The sequence below is a fragment of the Pan troglodytes genome, chromosome X (assembly GCF_028858775.2).
Source record: "Pan troglodytes isolate AG18354 chromosome X, NHGRI_mPanTro3-v2.0_pri, whole genome shotgun sequence".
NCBI lineage: Eukaryota > Metazoa > Chordata > Mammalia > Primates > Hominidae > Pan > Pan troglodytes.
Window position 1 is genome coordinate 12,913,417 of NC_072421.2, and position 20,846 is coordinate 12,934,262.

Consider the following 20,846-nt stretch of genomic DNA (forward strand, 5'->3'; position numbering starts at 1 on the left):
TGCATTATCCTTTCCCTTTAAAAGATCCTTTTTCTGTACTGTGCAGTCATATACTTTTATTGGGAGATTATGGAAAGGGCCTTCACCTCTTGTACCCTGTAAAACACAAAGTATTACTGTAGTATCACTATCTGCCTTACAGTGGAAAGTAAGTTTGACAGTAAGCTTTATCCTCACTTTTGGTCATATTTTCTTCTTTCAGGGAAGGAACCAGTTTTGCATTAAAATTGTTTAAATGTATGAGGTAATGAGAGTCAACCTAGTTATTTAATTTGCATGCAAATGGAATTGCCCCCAGCCTTCCTTTTCTTTCTTTCTCGGATTCGTGTCAGGGCCAGGCCATCTATCTGGTGCTGGAAATCATCTCTACCTCAATAACCTGCCTCAATGGTGGTGCAGTGTTCCCTAATATGGGCACTGCCAAGTCAAGTGCAATGACAAAACTTACGTTATGCAAACTTATTCTAAGTGTATACTTTATGTAAAGGTGCACATTCTTGGGAGATAAGGCAAGTTTCTGCATCTTCTAAGTTACTAAGCCTCTCTCTGTTCCTCTGCATAAATAGGTGTGGTATTTGCAGAACCCTCTTCATTGGTGGAAAAAAAAAAAAAAGCCAACTTATGTATAGGCAGGTAGCTAGAAGAGGTGTTTTGGCCCTTGTGGTTATTAACTTTGAGTTCTAATTCTTTCCGTTAAATTTGATAAATCTTTATTGTGCACCTGTTATGTGCCCACTGTACTGTGAGAATGGATGAGACATAGGACCTGCCCCAAGGAGCTCACAGGCTGCAAGGAGAAAAAGACATAAAGACAGCTCTAGTACATCTCAGACAATTACTATTACTTTCCTGTGAAAATGCATCTTTTAATAAATGCCAGGTATTGTTCTGAGCTCTTGATATACGTTATCTCGTTGCATCCTCTCAATAACACTATGCGGATTATTATCCTATTGTACAGAGATACAATTGAAGTTAACTAACTTTTTGAAAGTCAGGGTTCCATGCCTACTTCATTGGTACCTAACTCAAGGAGTTGTTGGTTTCACATTTTCCTGGGGAAAGCACTGCATTTCATTCAGAGCTCTGTATTAGAATATGCATCCTTCTTTTTTTCTTTCTTTCTTTCTTTTTTTTTTTTAAAGCAAGGTCTCACTTTGTCACCTAGGCTAGAGTGCAGTGGTGCAATCACAGCAGCCTCGACCGCCCAGGCTCAAGTGATCCTTGCACCTCAGCCACCGGATTAGCTGGGACTACAGGCATGCACCACCATACCCAGCTAATTTTTAAACTTTTTTGTTGAGACGAGGTCTCGCTATGTTGCCCAGACTGGTCTCGAACTCCTGTACTCAAGCCATCCTCCTGTCTCAGCCTCCCACAGTGCTGGGATTACAGGCGTGAGCCACTGTGCCTGGCCTAAGATGCACATCCTTCTTAACTTGACATTTTAAAAAAGCTTTCTTAGTTTTATATAATCGTTTCTTTGAAAATAACACATTGCCTCCTACCCAACACAAGGAATGTATTATAAGCCTCCTTCCCCTTGGACTCTGCGTCTAGCCTACTCCCATTTTCCAGGGCCATTTCTCTCCCCACTGAGATGCTTTCACTATCTACTCTCTTTTACAAATTCCAGGGCACTTAAACCTCTGTTTCCACCAGGAGACTGAGTATACTAGTTACCTGCTCCTGCAGGGCACATTTTGTCTTCTCTTTCTCTCAGCCTCTCTATTGCATTAGCCCTGAAGCCTGGTTTTGCATAATCACAAATTTCATTTATGCCTTTCCCCAAGCAAAGGTATGGTCCTCTTGCAAGGAGGAACTGCTATCCGCTTAGAGTAATTAGCTTCCTTTGCAGCCAGCTTTGACAATATCATTTATTTCACCTCAATCACCTTACTTATGACTCTAATTTGCACAGAAGCATTGACTGCACCTTTTCAAAGGAATCAATGGAGTTGCTTTAATGCCCATTCTTGGTGACTGAGTCTTTGCCTGGTTGAAGTTCTAAATGCAAAACTTTTATTTCCCTGTGTGTGATTCACTTTTAGAAAATAACTTTTCTAATTTCCAAGATTTTTTTTTTGGTCAAAAGGCAGAAAACATGGCAGAGACCAAATGAGGGCCATTTGAAGTGGTTTTCTCTAAGTTCAAAGAGATGCCATAAGGACTTGCTTTCTTTAGATCTTGCTTTAGCTCCCTCTGAGGTAGCCAGTAGGATGCAGAATATGCATCTCTGTCCAATTTCAACTGGACAATTGTTGGAGCTCTGTAAGTTCTTTGTATCTGGCAGTTGGCATAGCTACTTGTGGAGACCTAAGTGTCAGCATTAGCAATGGCCTTGCCAAACCTCATCTTGGTAGCCCTGGGCTGGAAGGCTTATTTCTCTTTGGGTCACTCCTCAAGTTATAATGATGTATGGGATTCAGAGAGCTGAATGTTGCCTTAACTGTCCTAGACAACCCCTTCCAAGAAAAAGATGCATTTTCTGAGTAGAGTGGGAGAGACACATCTTTTCTTAAATAGAGGCCTAGAGTAGTACCTGGTACACTGCCGATTCATGTATGGAGCCACATCATTAAGCTCACAGACACTGTACAGGGAACCATAACATCTCACACTGGCAGGCTTATCTTGGGAGAAAGGCCAACGGACCTTTCTCCATAACATCTATTATGGACTTTTAAAAACTAACTATGTTTTTGATGTAGCCAAACAAACTAATCCCATGCTGAGCCTGAAAGGTCACACCGCTGGTTCAGGAAAAACGTCCAACTTCAAAGCAAAGCTTTTCTGTTTAGCTGCAAGGATAGGAAAAGGGGATTCGAAAAGGCAAGCAGTGTGTGTGGCGGCTCAAAGCTTTTGATGAAGAAGAGCAATGGAGTGAACCAAGAAAAGTGATCTGGCAGAGTAGCAGGTTTGAATATGATAATATTAGGGGAGTATGCTGGCAGGGCTTGAGTGGGACTGAACACTGCAAAATGGTGTACTTCTGTGTGTGTTAGGAGGAAGTAAGTGGGCAATGTAGAAAAAGTTGAGTTTTGAGAGGTCAGGATGTATAGAATAAAGGAATGAAAATCTGTAGACACTTTGACCAACAAGGAAGCAATTATAGCAATTCAAACACAACCCCAAATTATCATTAAATCCATGCAGTATACACTCCTGGCCTCATGATTAATGCCAAAATTAAAGATGATCTTTTCGTAGGCAAGTGTTCATTAAGAGACTTTTCTGTTTATTCATTAGCTCAATATTTTTTAATTGCAAAAATTAAGTAAAAAAATATCATTACTGTCATTGTTCAGGAATATTGGGCTATATAGAACGTTAATTGAGGATCCAGAGAGAAATCATATGTACCTGATTAGGAAAACTATGATTAGGATTTATAAAGAATGCGCACATATTCCAGGACTATACTGTGTAATATTTTAAGTGTCTGGTTTATGAAAGTTATTTGGAATATAGGATTGAGGTAATGAAGTATACTTTTATGAACTATCTAGATCAAGTAAGATAAGGAAATGGTCAGGGGCTGTTATTTTCCTTATTAGGTGTTCTAATAACCAAATATGCCTTTGAGCTTAATGACTGCAGAGGTGCTTTGCGACAGTGATTTATACTCTCCACTTAGGATGGGTTGTGAGGTCAACTGTGGCTTTGCAGAATGAACCTTGAGGAAGATTGACCATTCAAAAAAAGGCAGTTGGTGAAAATAGTTTTTTATATGGTTAGATTGTTTTACTGTTAGTTTTTGATGTTACGTTCTAGCTGCATAAAATAATATTATTTCATTCGGCATTTAGTTTGATTTGACTTAGTAACAAAGAAAAAGGGGCATGTATACTTGTCTCAGTCCATTTAAGCTGCTATAACAAATTACCTTAACTTATAAACAATAGAAATGTATTGCTTACAGTTCTGAAGACTGGGAAATCCAAGATTAAAGTGCCAACAGACTGGGTGTCTGGTGAGGGGTCCCTCTGCTTCAAAGATAGTGCCTTCCTATTGCACTCTCACATGGTGGAATGGGGGGAACACTGTGTCTTCACATGGTGGAGTATGAAGGGGAGCTTCCTTCAACCTCTTTTATTAGGGTGCTAATCCCATTCATGAGGGTGGACCCTCATGACTTAATCACTTTCCAAAGGCCCCACATCTTAATATCACACAAGGGGGATTAGGTTTCAATAGGAGTTTTGGAGGGACACACTCAGGCCACAGCAGTGCCCATGTGCAGAAGTATGCCTAGATGTAGATCTGTGTCCTAGACAGTATATAGCCCTGTGGAAAAGGCAGATGAAAGCAGCTTGAAAGGAGACTTATAACATCATCTGCATTTCCCCACTATGATTTATAAACTGAAAATCATCATTCAACCATCCATTATTCAGTAAACACTGATGGAGCAGCCATTATAGGCATTGATTGAGCACCTATGTGTCAATCAGTGTGTTCGGTGTAATGCAAATACAAATATGGATGAAACAGTCTCTTGTCTGAAAGAATTTACACACTATTTGGGGATACAGATACAGACATGATTTAAAAAGTACAAATTGATAGGTACTTAAGTGGATATAAAATATTTTAGAAATTTAGGGATCGTTGCCTAATGTTGCCCAAGTTAAGCCATTAGAAGGGAAGACACAGCTGTCAAATACGTACTACCTGGAGGAGCTTTGGCCAAACAGTTGGTGCAGTATTTAAGTTTTACAACAACCATCAAGTAGCATCATTATTGCCTTTTTATAAATAAGGAAACAGAGGTTTCCAGAGGTGAAGCAACTTGCACCAGGGCAAATGTCCACATGGGTAGAGCCAGGATTTCTATCTCAGTCCACTTCACTCCAGAGCCCACCTTGCCTGTGTTCCATGTTGGATTTTGAAGGGTAAGTGGGAATTCACCAGTTAGTGCGTAGAGGAAAGGAAATTTTGGCCTGAGAACAGAGCATGTAGAAAGGTCCTAAAATGTCAAAAAGTTTTTGAGTTTGGGTTAAAGCATTTTAACAGAAGGACAGCAGGAGGGAAGGAGCTTGAGGGTGGGGAGATTGTCAGTAAACAATTAAGGGCTACAATCCAGGCCGAACATCCATCTGGGAGCAGAACATTTTAGTTTAGTCTTATTTTAGAGAGGCTCACTTCTAAGGATTTTTTTAATTCAACATGGTTAAAATGTAGACAAATTTAATTTATTGAACCCCAAATCATGTTTTTTGAATGTTCCAAGGCATTTTTCTCATATCAGGACAGGATGCATATGATCATTTATAGATACCAGGCTTCTGTGTATGAACCATAGTTTGAATACATGAAATTTGTTTTTGTTTGTTTCTTTGTTCTTGCCTTTATGCCTTGATGTTTTACATCATTGTGTATTCTTTGCTTTTTACATCTTTAACCGCACTGATTACACTCTCATTAGTCCTGGCTAACCTATGTCAAACCACTGTCCATGTTCAGGTACACAATTTGCCAGTTCATTAATTTCAGGCATATTTCATTCTTTCAGCATTCCTGGGAAAGTATGAAGTAAGAGATCAGGCATAGTCTGACCAAATTCTTGGTTATATACCACAGCATCATTGGAAAAAGTTTAGTGAATTTTTTTTTTTTTTTTTTTTTTTGAGATGGAATCTCCCTCTATTGCCCAGGCTGTAGTGCAGTGGTGCAATTGCGGCTCACTGCAACCTCCGCCTCCTGAGTTCAAGAGATTCTCCTGCCTCAGTCTCCCAAGTAGCTGGGACTACAGGCACATGCCACCATGCCTGGCTAATTTTTACATTTTTAGTAGAGACAGGGTTTCACCATATTGGCCAGGCTGGTCTCGATCTCCTGACCTCATGATCCGCCCACCTCGGCCTCCCAAAGGGCTGGGATTACAGGCGTAAGCCACTGCACCTGGCCAATGGTATTTCTTAATAAACAAATTTGGGTAGCAATCAAGCCACTCAATGGTAAATGGGATTTTCCCTCTACTCATTCTAAGAGTTGATTCGAACCTCTCCTGAGAATTGCTCTTCCTCTCCTGAGAATTGTTTTTCCTGATAGACTGCAGTTTCACAGTACTTCTGTGCTATCTGCAACAGGCTTCCCATTAGTGGCACTCAAGGACTGGGTTCTCAGATTGCCAAGTATTCCTTAGGCTCATTACAACCATGTTACACCAATACAGTGTTGATGGTATCATAAAAGTTAATAACCACTGCATAAATGTCAGTTTTTCCAGTGGAAGTGAAAACAACATTTCAATACTCAGCATTTTTCAGACATGTTTAATCATTTGCATGCACATTTAGTTATGTGTAAAATGGTCTATGGAGTATTGTCAAAGAATAAAGAAGAGAAAAACTGGCTTTATATGAGAGAAGAGAGAGAGAAAAACCAGCCTAGGAAGAGTGAATGTTGGTTCCTATTTTGGGGGAAACTGATTAGTTAGTTGGGAAAGAGGTCAAAGTAGGCAATTTGTCCTTTAGTAGGCCAACTAGGGTTATCAAAGAGAACCATCACAGTTCTGAAGGATCTCTGAAAACCTTGAGATCTTAGCTGAGAAGTACATGTAACAAGTTGTCTCTTTGTGAGGTCGGCCACTGTCCCCTACCTTAGTAAGGCAAGGTCTGCACAATTTCTCTCTTAAGAATGCTCACATTTTAAAGATAAAAAAATTTATTTTTATGTAGTCTGTGGACCTTCATTTTAGGTTATTTTATTTGTTAGGGTTTTGATTTTGACATCAACATTGATTTTCAATGCGCTCCAAACTTTCCTTACCTTTGTTAGTTGCTCTACGTTTTACAAATGTTCATCTGTGCAACTAATGGTCTACCTAAATGATCTGTTTCAATGACGTGACTTTTCAGTTCTTTGCCTCCCCTTGACTGCACTCAAGGTAAATGGCATCCCAGTCATGTCAGTTGAACTATTCAGCACGTTCTACTGATAGCATCCTGGAGTGAGGACTGGGAGTCTCTTTACTTGACTCACTCTAAATTTCAGGAAAATTACAAACTTCACTTTATTTATAAACTTCAGGCCTCCAGTTCTCAGCTTAGTTTAGTTTAGTGAGTTTTTGTTTTCTTTTTGTTTTCAAGTCAGTTTTTAAATCTCTAAAATGACTGAGTTTGAGGCCATGATGTTTCAAGTTATTTTAGCCTTTAATTCTGGAGCTAGGACCATTCTTCATAAAAACTTTTCTCCCAAAGCATTCCCCTTTACCTTCAAGGCATGCAATAATATTTCAGAATAGTGTCATTTTAGGAAATATATCAAAAAAAATTAATCAGAAAGCAATGATGCATAGGAAGACAGCTTAATGAAATATTGTCCTATCTTGAACCATTTTTTTTTTCTTCATGGGTAAGTTACTGATTCTATTAGAACTCAAATTGTGATTGCTTTCTAATTCATGGGCACTTTTGCATCTTGATTACTGACACTAAAGGAAAGATGAAATTTGTTTTCCCAAACTATTGTTATTGTTGCCATTGTTATTGTTATTAACATACACCATTTACTGAGTGTTTGTTATTTTTCAGGCACTCTGCTGTTTTATGAGACAGGCATTAGTGTCCCCACTTACAGTTAAGGAAACTGAGGCACAGAGCAGTTCAGTGGCATGAGGTCACACAGCTGGTAAGTGACAGATCCAAGATTTGAACTCTGACTCTAAACCTTGAGCTCTTAATATTCTATTACATTTGATTTTTGCTGGTTGACTATTGTTATGACTCTTCCACAAATTTCTATATTATTTTATGTCTCCCAACAAAATGTATTAACAACCTGTGATTCAAGGAACTTTTAAAAAAAGTCCCTTTTCAGATATTTTAATGGCTCTTGAAATTAAAATTCAAAAAGCTCTGGATCACCATAGTTAATCAGAACTAGAAGCTCTTATAGAATTGCTTTCTGCTTAATTCTGTAGGGGAAAAAGGCTAAATGGAAAGAAAGTAATTTATTGCCAAAATACTGATTTCTGCCTCTGAATTTTGGCAAATCTCCTATATCTTTTAGAATTGATATTCAGTAGAAGAGATCAGATTTGTGAACCTGAGCCATATATTTGCTATGCTCTAACTACTAAAGCAGATGGGTTGACTGATGTTTATTCGTTCAACAAACATTTAGTTTTTGGTGATGCTTACTTGGAGCTAGCTACAATACAAGACACTGTAAAAGGAATAAAATAACAGTTGTCTCTAGGGTTCCATAATCTAAAAGAGGAAGGCATATCTGAAAGCAAATAGGTATATTTCTATAAGCAATTGCTAGTACTTATTGAATATTTCTCTGAGCCAGGTGATGTTCAAAGCTCTGTACACATAGTGTACATAGTTTGGCAATCAAGACCCTATAAAAAAAGGTGCTGTTTTAATCCTACTTAAGAAATTGAGGCATGAAGAGGTTAAGTGACTTTCCCAGGGTAACAACTATCAGTGAAAGAGCAGGAAATTCAAATACAGAGAGCATGACCTGGAACCGGTGCCCTTGATGGGGTCACGGGTGGGTGTGGTCTATTCTAGCTGAGAAGAGGACATTGGAGCTTGGTTATGAATGACAAGCTCACACTGGGAAGGCCATCCCAAGCTAAGGAAATATTTGGAAAAATAACAGAGGCAGGAGAGTAGAAAGCAAATGTTTGTGGAGCAGTGTCAGATCAACCTGGTAGGAATGCCATGTGTATGACATAATGTGGTTAAAGGAGTTAAGGGTCACTTTATAGAGGGCTGTAAAGACCAAACTGAGAAAATTAATTCATAATTCATTTAGCGGATCTTGATGTCTCACTAGCCATGTGTCCATTTTATACATATCAATTCATTTATTCCTCATGATGAGGTGATGTGTCATATAACCATTCCCGTTTCACAGATTGGGAAACCAAGTATACAAAGAGATTAACTTGCCCAACATCACATAGCCAGTAAGAGGTAGAGCTGGGATTCAAATGAGGAAGCCTGGTTTCCGAGGCCATAAGTATAACTGTGATGATGCCTTACTACTTAGAAGTGGAATGATGTGATCAGAGTTCAAAACCCATGAGTGAGGACCCATAAACGGGAAAGGAAGGAAAAGAAAGACAAGTGACTTGGGGAGAAGAGACCAGCTGAGGTCACTGTGGCACTCCACTGGAGAGACAGTCAATTGACACCAGGATGGTAGCAGTGAAAAGGAGAAAGATGAATGAGGTAGGGATGGGATTTGGAAGTAGGAGCTCAGAGTTCAAATTCTGACCCTGTCCATTACTGGTTACTGAGTGACCTTGGACTGGTGGATTAGCCTCTGTGCTTTGATTTTCTAATTCACAAAGAGGGGAAATGCAGCAGAGCCCGGGTGAATGAATTCTATTTTGGCCCTGCTGATTGGGAGGCGTCAGCAGGCCATCCATCTGGCTGGGCCCAGCAGGTCAGTTAGAAATCTGGGTCTGGAGCTCAAGAAAGAGGTCAGACCTATAAATGTACTTAGGAGTCACCTCTAGGGATGTAAGAGTTGAAATTGCTAAGAGGGATGTCTAGAGGGGAAGAGAAATGAAGAGAAGAGAGCTGATGAAAAACCACTCACCCATCTTCCTGAGAACAGGTCAGGATTGATCAGGAGATTACTAGGAGCATATTCCATTTGTCTATATTCACTAGTTGATAGTTAATGTATTTTTTTAATATGTGAAACTGTCGCTGACCTCTTTTCTCATATCAGCGTTTTTTACCTGCACACGATTTATCATGAGCTTGAGGTTGTGAGCACTGATGACACTTATTTATTGGTCTCCACATTTGCCGTTGCTTTGGAGAAAATCACTACAGCAGCATGACCCCAACAGCAGCCTCATATTACTAAGTTCATGAACAAAACCTGAAAGTAGGTTTTCCCTTCCGTATTTATGTCCCGAAGTCATCATTTTCTTTTCTAAGCAGCATCATATGTTGCCAGAGAAATTATGAAGCTGTTATTTGTTGTTTTATTAATGTATGCATTCCCTTAATTTAATTTGGAATTGGAAAAGGTACTGTGTGACTAAAGTTGTTTGGAAGAGCAGTTGCCCCAAATGGGCTTTGAATTGGCTTCTGTTAGTGCCTGTTTTGTTTTTCACTCTCAAGTCCCTTAGTACACATCACTGGTGTCTATCTAGACTACCTGCTTTTGCCTAAGGCTCACCTCAGCAGGCTGCACCATTCAAAAAATAAAAGCAAAGCACACAAACACAACACCAGGAAGCCTTGCAAAATCAATGTAGGTCTTCGTTGAAGGTCTTGAGGTCTTCGGTGTGAATGTATGTGTGTGAGATATGGGGGTCATCACATCTCACTGCAAAACTTTCCCCTAATTATCATTCAACTTTCTCTGTTTTCCAAATCCTACTCCCTCCAGTACTGCTCAAATTCCATTTCTTCTCTCCTCTTCTTTCTCTCAGCCACCAGACCCTCCTCCACTTTTTAAAATCTTTTGATATTAAATTAGACCTCTTATCTGTCTCCCCACTCGCATCCCCATTTGCAGTCCTTGTCAAAACCAACCCGTTTTCTTTATCATTCACCATCATTAGGAAGTCAGAGAGGATGAATTTTAATGCTTTGACCCTGTCAGGAAAATGTTGATTTTATAATACTAATTATTAAAATAGTACTGAGCCCCATTCAATAAATCATATACAGCAGATTCCTAACCAAAGAGCATTTATCTTTTTGTACTTTAGTGAGATTTCATTGACCTTTGCAGACGAGTTGTGTTGACTTTCTTTGGAGTCTGTTCCTGGCTTTTCGTTGTTGTTTTTGCAGCCTTCAGTAGATGGCAAGTGCTGAATTCCAAGTGTATGGAGATCTCCCGTGGTCCACCATAGTGGGGAGGGGGGATAAATCTAACTCTGAAATTCTCCTTTACCCATCCTTGCACCCCCATCTAAGCACACACAAAGCAGGAAAAAAATCGTAATCAAACTCCGTCAAGCTTTTTGTTTGTTTGTTCAAAGATAAAAGTTAAACCTGGTAAAAAATGAGTACAAGAAATTCCAGGCCTCATCCCAATCAGGCATTCAGTGGGTAGATGGATAATGGATGGAATGATGGATAGATTGATGGATGAATGAATGAATGGATGGATGGATGGATGAACAGACAGACAAATGAAAGGATGGATGGATGGATGGATGGATGGAGGGATGGATGGATGGATGGATGAATGGATGAATGGATGGATGGATGGATGGATGGATGGATGGATGGATGGTTGGATAGATGGATGAATGAGTAGATGGGTGGGTGGGTGGATGGATGGATGGATAGATGGCTGAGTGGATGGATGGGTGGGTGCGTAGACTGTGTAAAAGGAGGCAGTCCCCTTCCTCCTGTAATGTGTGATGGTGAGAGAGATGGGTGAGTGCTCACAGCCTGGTTATGGATGTGTGTGACCTTGCCTTTCAGATCTATTTTAGCATCAGTTTAAGAAGACACTTCCTTTTCTTCTAGCAATTGCACCTCTAACCCTTTTTCTAGCAAATTCAGAAATGCTGAGTAGCTTTCCCAATAGCCCAGGTGGTACTGGGCTTCTACCCAGAGAAACATGGATAGAACTGTCAACCAGGGCTAATGATGGTGAGCGCTTGGAGAATTGGGGAACCTTTGCAATTCCTCATGTTGCTGATTGTTATTACCCATTGCCAATTCCCCAATGGATCAGTCTATATTTTGTGATATGAACACATGATTTGTGGATACTGGGAGACTGGGAGGGATGGTAGCAAATCTAATTTGTCACTAATTGAGCCAATGTAGTTCAGTCCTGTTAATTCTGTACTTTATTGAACTCTAAATCTATTCACATCTCATAAAACATGATTAATCTCTCTAGCTCTTTAAAATACAACAATATATGGTGTGCTTAAGGCTTAGGAATTTGACAAAGAGCCCAAGAATAACTTTTTCTCGGAATTCATGAAAAGCATTGGTTAAGCTACTTTATGAACAAGAAATCTATCATGAAAAAGAAAAGAAATCTTCTTTACAAACAGTAAAGCTTAAGAGAAAAACTCTTAAGATTTCAGATGTAATTTTGCCTTTGAAATACCTTTTGTATGAGAATTTTAAAATCTCTAGTTTTTTTTTTAAGTATATTGGAAGGGTAAATACTAAATAAAGGTTAATGTAATTGTCTTAAACTACCCAAAAGTTTGAAGCCAGTTGTAGAAAAAAACAAACTAGTAAGCAAAGATATGGTATGTTGTTGGGATGGCAAGCTGATGGTTAATAGGAAATTATCATGAATGAAATAGCATTATGATTCACCAGGGAATAAGTGGAAAGGTTTCTTGGGATGATAGTGTTTTGCAGGAAAAAAAATAGGTTGCATTGGGATTATGTAAATAAAGGAGAGGAAGGCAGAGTCCAATCTGAAATTGTTATATTGGGGGATTGGGAATGTATTATAGACAAGGCTCTGAGCATAGTGGGCTTAGAAAGAGTCCTGGGTTGAAGTTCAAACCTTCTCAGTCATTCCTGCTGAAACCTTGGCAAACTTATATAATTTCTTTGCTTACATTGCCATATATGTAAAACTGGCAAAATAATACCTACTCCAGAGAACCGCTGCGTAGATTATTAATAATGATGTAAGTATATTCCCTCCCTTTTTGTCCAGCATACCTTTTGTACATACGCTACTGCTTTTAGCACCCCTTACAAATAATTTGGAGTCTGCCTCCTAGATTTGCCAAAAATGGAGCATACTTTTTTATTCTTCAGTCACCTTCTTGATTTGCCCCTCTATTTGTTGAGGGAGGGTACCAATTACAATTTTTAGTGATTCAAATGGATGCTTTCATTATTTCCCAAAATAATATGATAATAATATCCCCTTCTCTTAAAAAAGTCATCTTAAATCTTAAAAGACATTTTTACTAATTCATACCAGTAGAATTGGCATTTACAAATAGGATATGAAATTATGTGGAATCTATTATCCACTCTTCTGAGACAAGTAGTTAACATGAGTAATATTTTTCATTGCCACAAAAGTGGTTGTATAATTCTCTTTTTGTGCACTTAATTGGGGTAGGTTGTGATAATATAGTGATTCATCCTGGTTGGGAATGTTGTGTTTAATTATATAATCTGATTGAAGAAAAGCTCCTTTCTTCAGATTGGGCACAGGAATGCAGGCTAGATAAATTTCATATTCTTTCTAGAATATGTCTTTAATATTTTATATATTTAATATTTTCCATGGCCATTTGTTTTAAGAATTCTGACACTGTTTATCATCTTATAATATCTAGAATTTTTATTTTTTATGTTTTTATTTTTTTGAGACAGGATCTTGCTCTGTCACCCAGGCTGGAGTGCAGTGGTGTGACCATAGCTCACTGCAGCCTTAAACTCCTGTGCTCGAGTGATCCTTCTGCCTCAGCCTCTCAAGTAGCTAGGTCTACAGGTGCACACCACCATGCTGGGCTAATTTTTTTTTTGGTAGTGACAAGGTCTCATTCTGTTGCCCAGACTGGTATTGAACTCCTGGCTTCAAATGTTTTTCCCACCTTGGCCCCCCAAAGGTCTGGGATTACAGGCGTGAGCCACAATGCCTGACCTTGAATTTTTAAAAGTACCTTATAATATTGATATAAAAATTCACCCCAGAATTAGTTTAATTATACATGTGAAAACATAGGTGATAATTTTTGAGAAGAAATATTAACAAATAGTAAATAGTAATAAGTAAACTTTTTACTCATTCTAATTATTTCATAGAAGTGTCACAATATTGAATTTTGGTCTGTCATCTAAGGTAGTATCAGTTCATTTAAATTATTATTTAAATTGTCCATCACAGTAGAAGTCATTATTTTTAAATATTACAGTGAAATGTGCTTAGTTTTATTTTTTAATTTTCAGTTTTTCTAAATGTTGTGTTGTATTATTATATACATACAGATATTTTATATTTCATTATTATTGCAAATTTTTCCAAGCAGAATGATGTAATGTAAAATAATACCATCAATTTTCATTTGAAGCAGTATTTCATATGTAAACATATATTTGATATCCACATATTGGACTTGTTTTTTCCTGCTGAGGAAATCTAATTTATGAACAGTTATTTAGTGGGAACACTCAAAGTATTAAGGATAGATTTCACTAGATTAAATTCATGAGGGCTGATAACATAACTTATTTCTATATCATCACTTACAAACAGTTACAAACCCTTACACTGAGCGGTCAGCAACTTATTTTAACAACAAACCAAGGTTGGAAATGAAACTGTAGATTTTACACTGACGAAGCTTTTGTTGCAATCAGCTGATGACCCTATTTAGATGTTCAGCATTCTCCATCCACTGAAGTCAACCTCTGAGCTTACTTAGGCCATAAGTAAAGGAAACTCTCAGAGAAGCATTCACTGTCTGTCATATTTCTATGAGTGAGAGGGAAGCAGAGGATGAGGCTGCTTTGTGATTTCATTTCTCATGCTAGAAGAGAGAGAAGAAATGGGGGCTCCCTGGGAATTCCAACCGTGCCCAAAGGTAAAATACACAGGAGGACCCAGGTAATTTCTTATCACCTGAAGTAAGAACTGAAGATACTTGTCCTGGGTCTCCCACTTCCCAATAAGCAAATGCTGAAGGAAATGCTTCCAGGAAAAAAAAAAAAAAAAAGGTGGACCTTGACTAAGCCTTCACTGTCCAGAAGACCTGGAAAAAAAGAGGCATTTTAAAAACACGCTTTGACCATAAACTAATTGAAACCAAATGAAAGTAAAGAATTAATTTGTCTGTAGGCTAAGGCTGGTCTTACTTTATGGAACCCAAAACTTCTGTAAATTGAATAATGGAGAAATTTGCTTAAAGATGTCAGAGTTATGATGTTCCCCTCATAAAGTAATGGGAAACAGCAACAACAACAAAAAAAATGCAAAGCAAAAACTCCATGTTTAATGAAACCAAGGAAGCAAGCTATAAAAGTTTGCCAAACTAACATCCGAAGCTACCAACCTCGATATGGAATTGTCACAATGATATTTAGCCTAAACACAGGGGGACTAGAAGAAAAGGGAGAGCTCCATAAATGGGGGAGGCAGATGGGAAACGCCCAGCAAGTGGGCCTGAAAGAGTAGGCTTTGGGTGTGGGTGTCTCTGTCCCCCCTAGAGACCCATGGTGAGGTAAGGTTGAAGGAGGAGTCACTCAGACATGCAGTGTGTGCAGCAGGCCAGGCCAGCTGGTAGAGGGGCTGTGTGGAGGGGAGCAGTGGGTGGCAGTCAGCTATGCAGAAGTTTATCTCAGCCGAAAGGAAATAATTTTTAAAACATGGTATCTCCACAAACATGCACAGATCTCCCCCACAAACCATATGCAGACCTTCTATTTGCACTGAAGATGGTGAGGAGGATAAAGAATCCTGTAAGTCCCGATGTGATCAAAAGCAAGTCACCTGGGGAGCGAGGGGGTTGGTTAGTAAGGCGCCCTCTGGAGTCCTCCATAGGATACTAAGCCTAGTCTTGAGTAGCCTAACAGCTATGATGTTGTGGGAAAACAGCAGCGAAAGCCAAGGCTCTTATGCTCAGCCAAATTGCCATTCAGTAGAAATGCAAAAAAGAGACATTTCTGAGCATGTAACTGAACATGACATTTATGACGTCTCTTGAAACAAAAACCTTGATTGTGAGATCTCTTCAACAAGAAATTAATATAGAAACTGAAATGAGTATTATGTCCGGTTCAATCAAAGGTCTAACCAATCATGTGAAGTAGGATTACAGAAGAGAATGCAAATATTGTATGTCTTCCTAATGGGTCATTAATAATTCAATAATTTATATAACATTATTAACAAAATTTCATGGCAGGAGAGGATGTGGGAGACATTTAGGGATGTGGATTTCCTCGTATTTCATAGTCAGGAGTAAAAAGATACTGCCTAAAATGAATATATGAAGCAATAGAGGCTTAAATTATATTATAAATGCAATGATGAAAAACCCAAAGATAACCAGTGAGGAACATAAAACATAATATAGCAAATTGAAATTGACAATGGAGCAGGAAGGGGAGTTAAGAGGAAGCTATGTGCATTGATTTCTCTTAGAGTTGATTGTTAATAGACCCTGTCTAAAATTAGTAACACATGAAACAGATGTTTGAACATATAATACACTAATAAAGGTAACTACTAGAAGACCAAAAAATTATTATATATAATTATCAGCAGCAAAACACAAAGAAAACAGATCATATAGCTGTATAATTTAAGTATGGAACAAGAAGGAGGGAGAAATATTTTCCTTTTGTTCCTTATTCCCTTTATCCTGTAGGATTTGATTTTTCAAGTTATTTTTTATACTATGGGCCTTTTAATTTTCATAATTTAAACACGAGAGAGCTTTTTTTTCTAATTTTCAAATTTTAGATTTCCTTTATGTTTGTATTGGTCTTAAGTGCAAAACTTCTGGCCTGTTTTCTTGGCCAGATTTCAGAAGATAAAGCACCAGATTCATTTGTGAGAATTGTTCATAGGGGTCTAACATCTGCTTCAGTCATTGTGACCTCATCTTTATTGAAAAGGAAAGTTGTTTTGGAACTACAATAGTGGGCTGAGATAAACTGTCTCATAGTCTCATATTTAATTAAATTTTCAAAATGTTTTTGATTAAAACTACCCGGATATGAACTGAATGTTGAAACAGGTTAGACATTTCAAATTAACTTTATAATAAGTTAAAAACAGGTCAAGAGACAGGAAATGAAAACTGGAGGTGAGCAAGGAAAATCTCAGAGTAGAAAAAGGTTCATGGAAAGTTGTTTTAGAATGAGTGTTTTTAAATCTATTGACTAAACCCTTGAAAGAAGGTACATAATGACAGAGCAAGATGTGTGCAAAGTAGAGGATGGCAAGAAATATGAAAACATTTGGAGAAGATGTGCTTGCCTATAATGTGTGATTATTGGCCGGGCACAGTGGCTCACGCCTGTAATCCCAACACTTTGGGAGGCCAAGGCGGGCAGATCACGAGGTCAGGAAATCGAGACCATCCTGGCCAACATGGTGAAACCCCGTCTCTACTAAAAATACAAAAATTAGCTGGGTGTGGTGGCGCGTGCCTGTAATCAGCTACTCGGGAGGCTGAGGTGGGAGAATAGCTTGAACCAGGGAGTTGGAGGTTGCAGTGAGCCAAGATCACGCAACTGTACTCCAGCCTGGTGACAGAGTGAGACTCCACCTCACCAAAAAAAAAAAAAAAAAATGTGATTATGCTACAGTTCTTTCTAGAAAGCATTGCATAATGGAGATTCCTACTAAATTTGTAGATCTTGCTGCTATTTTGAAAGCCACCATTTCTGATGACTTACTTTATTGCACCATTGGCACAGCCCCCCTGCCCCCCCATTAAAAATAGAGGAACATGTGACTTGGTTCTTTAGGCTTGAATTTCTCAGCAGCCTATAGATAAACAGTTCGCAGTCTTGGTGATTTCAGTCTTGGACACTTTTCTTTCAACTGGGGGACAACCTAGTGACAATCTCCATCATTTCAAAAAGATATGGAACATTTTAAAGTAAACTTTTTATTAAGGTGTAACACACAGAAAAATGGGCAAGTCGTAAGTGGACAACTCAAGGAATTTTCATAAAGTAAGCACACACTTGCTTGCAGTTACATCCTAGAACAAGACACATAGCATTACTAGCTCACGTGAAGCCTGTCATGCCTCCTTGGCACCACTATCCAGCCAGGGCTGATGTCTATCCTGACTTCAAACATCACAGATTAGTGTTACCTTTTTCAAACTTTAATGGAATCATATAGCATGTATTCTTTTGTATTTAGTTTCTTTCACGCAACACTGTGTTTGTGAGTTTCATCAATGTAGTGGTATGTAGGTGTAGTTCATTTATTCTCAATGTTATAGAATTCTATTGAATGAATATATCACAAATTACTTAGTCATTAAATTGTCGATGGACATTTGAGTCATTTCCAATGATGACCTATTACAAATTGTGCTGACGTGAACATCCTACTACATGTCATTTGGTAAATATGTCTGTGTATTTGTGTTGGGTACATATCTAGGAGTGTCACTGTTGAGCCAAAAGGTATTTTTCATAGGCTCAGCTTTAGTATCGACTTCCAGTTTTCCCAAGTGTTAGCACCGATTCATTCTCTTACAGCAGTGTGTGAGAATTCCAATTGCATTTCCACCTCTCCTCAACACTTGCCATTATGGATCTTTTTCTTTAAAAAATTTAATGTCTTTAAAATTTTAATAGGAGGCTCTATTATAAACATCTATAAACCTTTTTAACAAATTGCTTGACTTTAAAGGAAAATCATTTTTTAAAAATCACAAAGTTTGTAAACCTACTGAGTTTTGCTTGTAAATATTAGCTGTTCTTTCTGTGTGTGACCAGTCAAAATATCTCGACTCACATGTTTTGCTTGATATTTCACTGAATTCAATTCAATCCAATGTGAACATCAAAGATACGTGGGATTATGACCTTAAAATTAACGTTAAAGAATGCTTTTAGGAACTCTACAGATTATTAAATTTTAACTTACTTTATACCTATCTTTTAAATCTATTTCATCAGAAACTATTGATAGGAATGATTCACTTTTAGTTAATGTATCTTTTTCATTGTAGCCATTCTGATGAGTACACAGGGGTCTACTATTGTGGTTTTCAGTTGCATTTCCAAAGAGGGAACATTTTAACAGCAAAAGTCGAGTATAAATGAAGAAAAAGAGATAATCCTTTCCCAAAGAGAATAGTTTGGCAACTTTTGTTGACCTGCAAATTTTTATACACACATACATATCAAAAATATGAATGCTGGAAAATGACAACATAACATTTTCCTTTTACCATGTTACTTGGATCTTCGTTACTTTTTGACATGCCTGTGTTAGTTAGTTTGTGTCTTTGCTCCTGTTGTTATCTAGTTCAACATAAACTCAGGAAAGGGAGCCTGGGTATTCCTTTTGTTCTGGTATTTCCATTGTTATTACATTCATAATTGAAATTGGAATGAATAGGTATGTACTGATTCTGTGAACCTAGAATGGAATATTCTGACCAGACTGAGAAAAGCCAGTCGATAGCTCATATGCCTGAGGCTCCCCGCAGGGCTAGGACGAGAGTGTGGGTTGGCTGGCTTTCAGGACCAGAGACAGGGACCTTTCCTGGGCATGTGCCTCTCTGCATGGACTCACAGGGAAGACTCTGAACCTACCTGGACCTACCAACATAGACAGAAATGTATCTCAGAGGAATGTTCTCACTGGTAGTATCTGTCATTGACCAGCACAAGTCCACAGAGCAGATTTTAGAAAGAACAGCTCGAGCCGATTCTAGAGGCTGTGCTCTATCACTCAAACACTTTCTCTGCATGGATTGGCCCATCTTAGCTCCCACTGAACAAACCCTTTGGCAATCCATTATTACCCACCTACTAAACATTCTTCCCAAAAACGTGACTTCTGCCTTGTGGAAGGCTAGAAACTCATCTCACTGGACTCGCTAGCTGAAGCTCAAAATATTTGAGTTGCTCATCAGAAAGTTGTTCAAGGACAAATTTACCATGAATTATCAACCCTTAAGCTTCAGAGCTTTTCACTTGCAAAGACCTTTTGTAATACCCTGTATCTAATGTAATTTTGCATTCGTAATTTTGTGTTCATGCTCTTAAAGAGGTCTCGCTTAAAATTGTATAAACTTCAGGTCCCAGCAAACCTGGATAAGCACCTGGCTTCTGATGTCTAACATCTTATTTGACTGATTTTATTTATTTGTTTATTTGTCTTTGAAAGAGAATTTAGAAATTGTATAGACAACTAACAATTCTTTGTGACAGAACATTACAATTAGTTGTGAAGTGTGTTTTGATTAATGAGAATAGTGGCCACTGTTCACTGAGTGCTCATTTTGCCCTAGGTACAAGTTTCAACAGGATTTCCTTAAACATTCATGACACTCCTAGGAGAAAGACACGACTACTGTATTATCCTTACTTTTCACAAGAGGGAAGTGAGCCTCAGAGGAGTTAAAGAAACGTGCCAGGATCATATTTCTAGAAAGTAATAAAGCCAAGGCACTTTGCTTTTGCTAATAATGACCTACTAAAATGTTTAAATGATTTTCTATCTCAAACCTACTTAAAACATAACCTAGTACAAATTTACTAGCATCCCCAATATTAAATTTTCAACTGTCTAGTAGGTATGTTCTCTGTTGGGAAATAATTTGTCTAACCCAAGTTCATCTCATTCATGACACGTTATCTCATTCATGACACGTTAAAAAAGACAGTCTATTCCCATGTGAATATCAGTCATTTTCAGTGGAGGAAAAATATTAAGAATACCTGAGCTGGAATACCTGTCTGCCATTGTTTCAGAGGGTATGGGAATGGCTACTCATGCTCAGGAGTGGGAGATTGGCTCGCAGCTTGATGCAGCATCAATGCCATACTCTGCCCCCAACTCAGCAGACCTCAGGGGCAACCTACAAATCTTGAGACTTATTAAAGAACTGGCTACACAAAAGCCTGAACAAAGCTGAGTTCGTTTTCATGGTTTCATGGTTTCACTTTTTTCCCGACTTTATTCAGTCTCTCAAACATTTTCCAGCATCGGATAATATAATCTTGAGCTTTGGATTCAGGCCAAGACGTCATTCCTTTGCTATTTAATGAAAACCTTTCCTAACATTTTAGATCCAAGTAAGACACTGCTCCTGACAGTATAGGTCTTTTGAAAATTTAGTTCACTGTGATTATTTTTTTCAAGTAGCTGTATAATCATTAATATAAATCATTCTGTTGAAGAACACATTAAAGGAGGTGAAATAATGC

General features: G+C 38.3%; 1 protein-coding gene across 7 annotated transcripts in view; it reads left to right on the plus strand.

Moving 5' to 3' along the window:
- Nucleotides 1–20,846, plus strand: part of FRMPD4 (FERM and PDZ domain containing 4) — an 836,494-nt gene that overhangs the window by 448,249 nt on the left and 367,399 nt on the right. For 3 of the 7 annotated variants that reach the window (XM_054676434.1, XM_054676436.1, XM_054676433.1), the window contains exon 2: nt 7,539–7,635. The exons of the other annotated variants lie outside the window; for them this stretch is intronic. In XM_054676434.1, coding sequence (XP_054532409.1) covers nt 7,619–7,635 — 17 coding nt within the window. In that variant the 5' untranslated portion in view covers nt 7,539–7,618. The remainder of the gene's footprint in view (nt 1–7,538; nt 7,636–20,846) is intronic. 7 annotated transcript variants of the gene reach the window in all.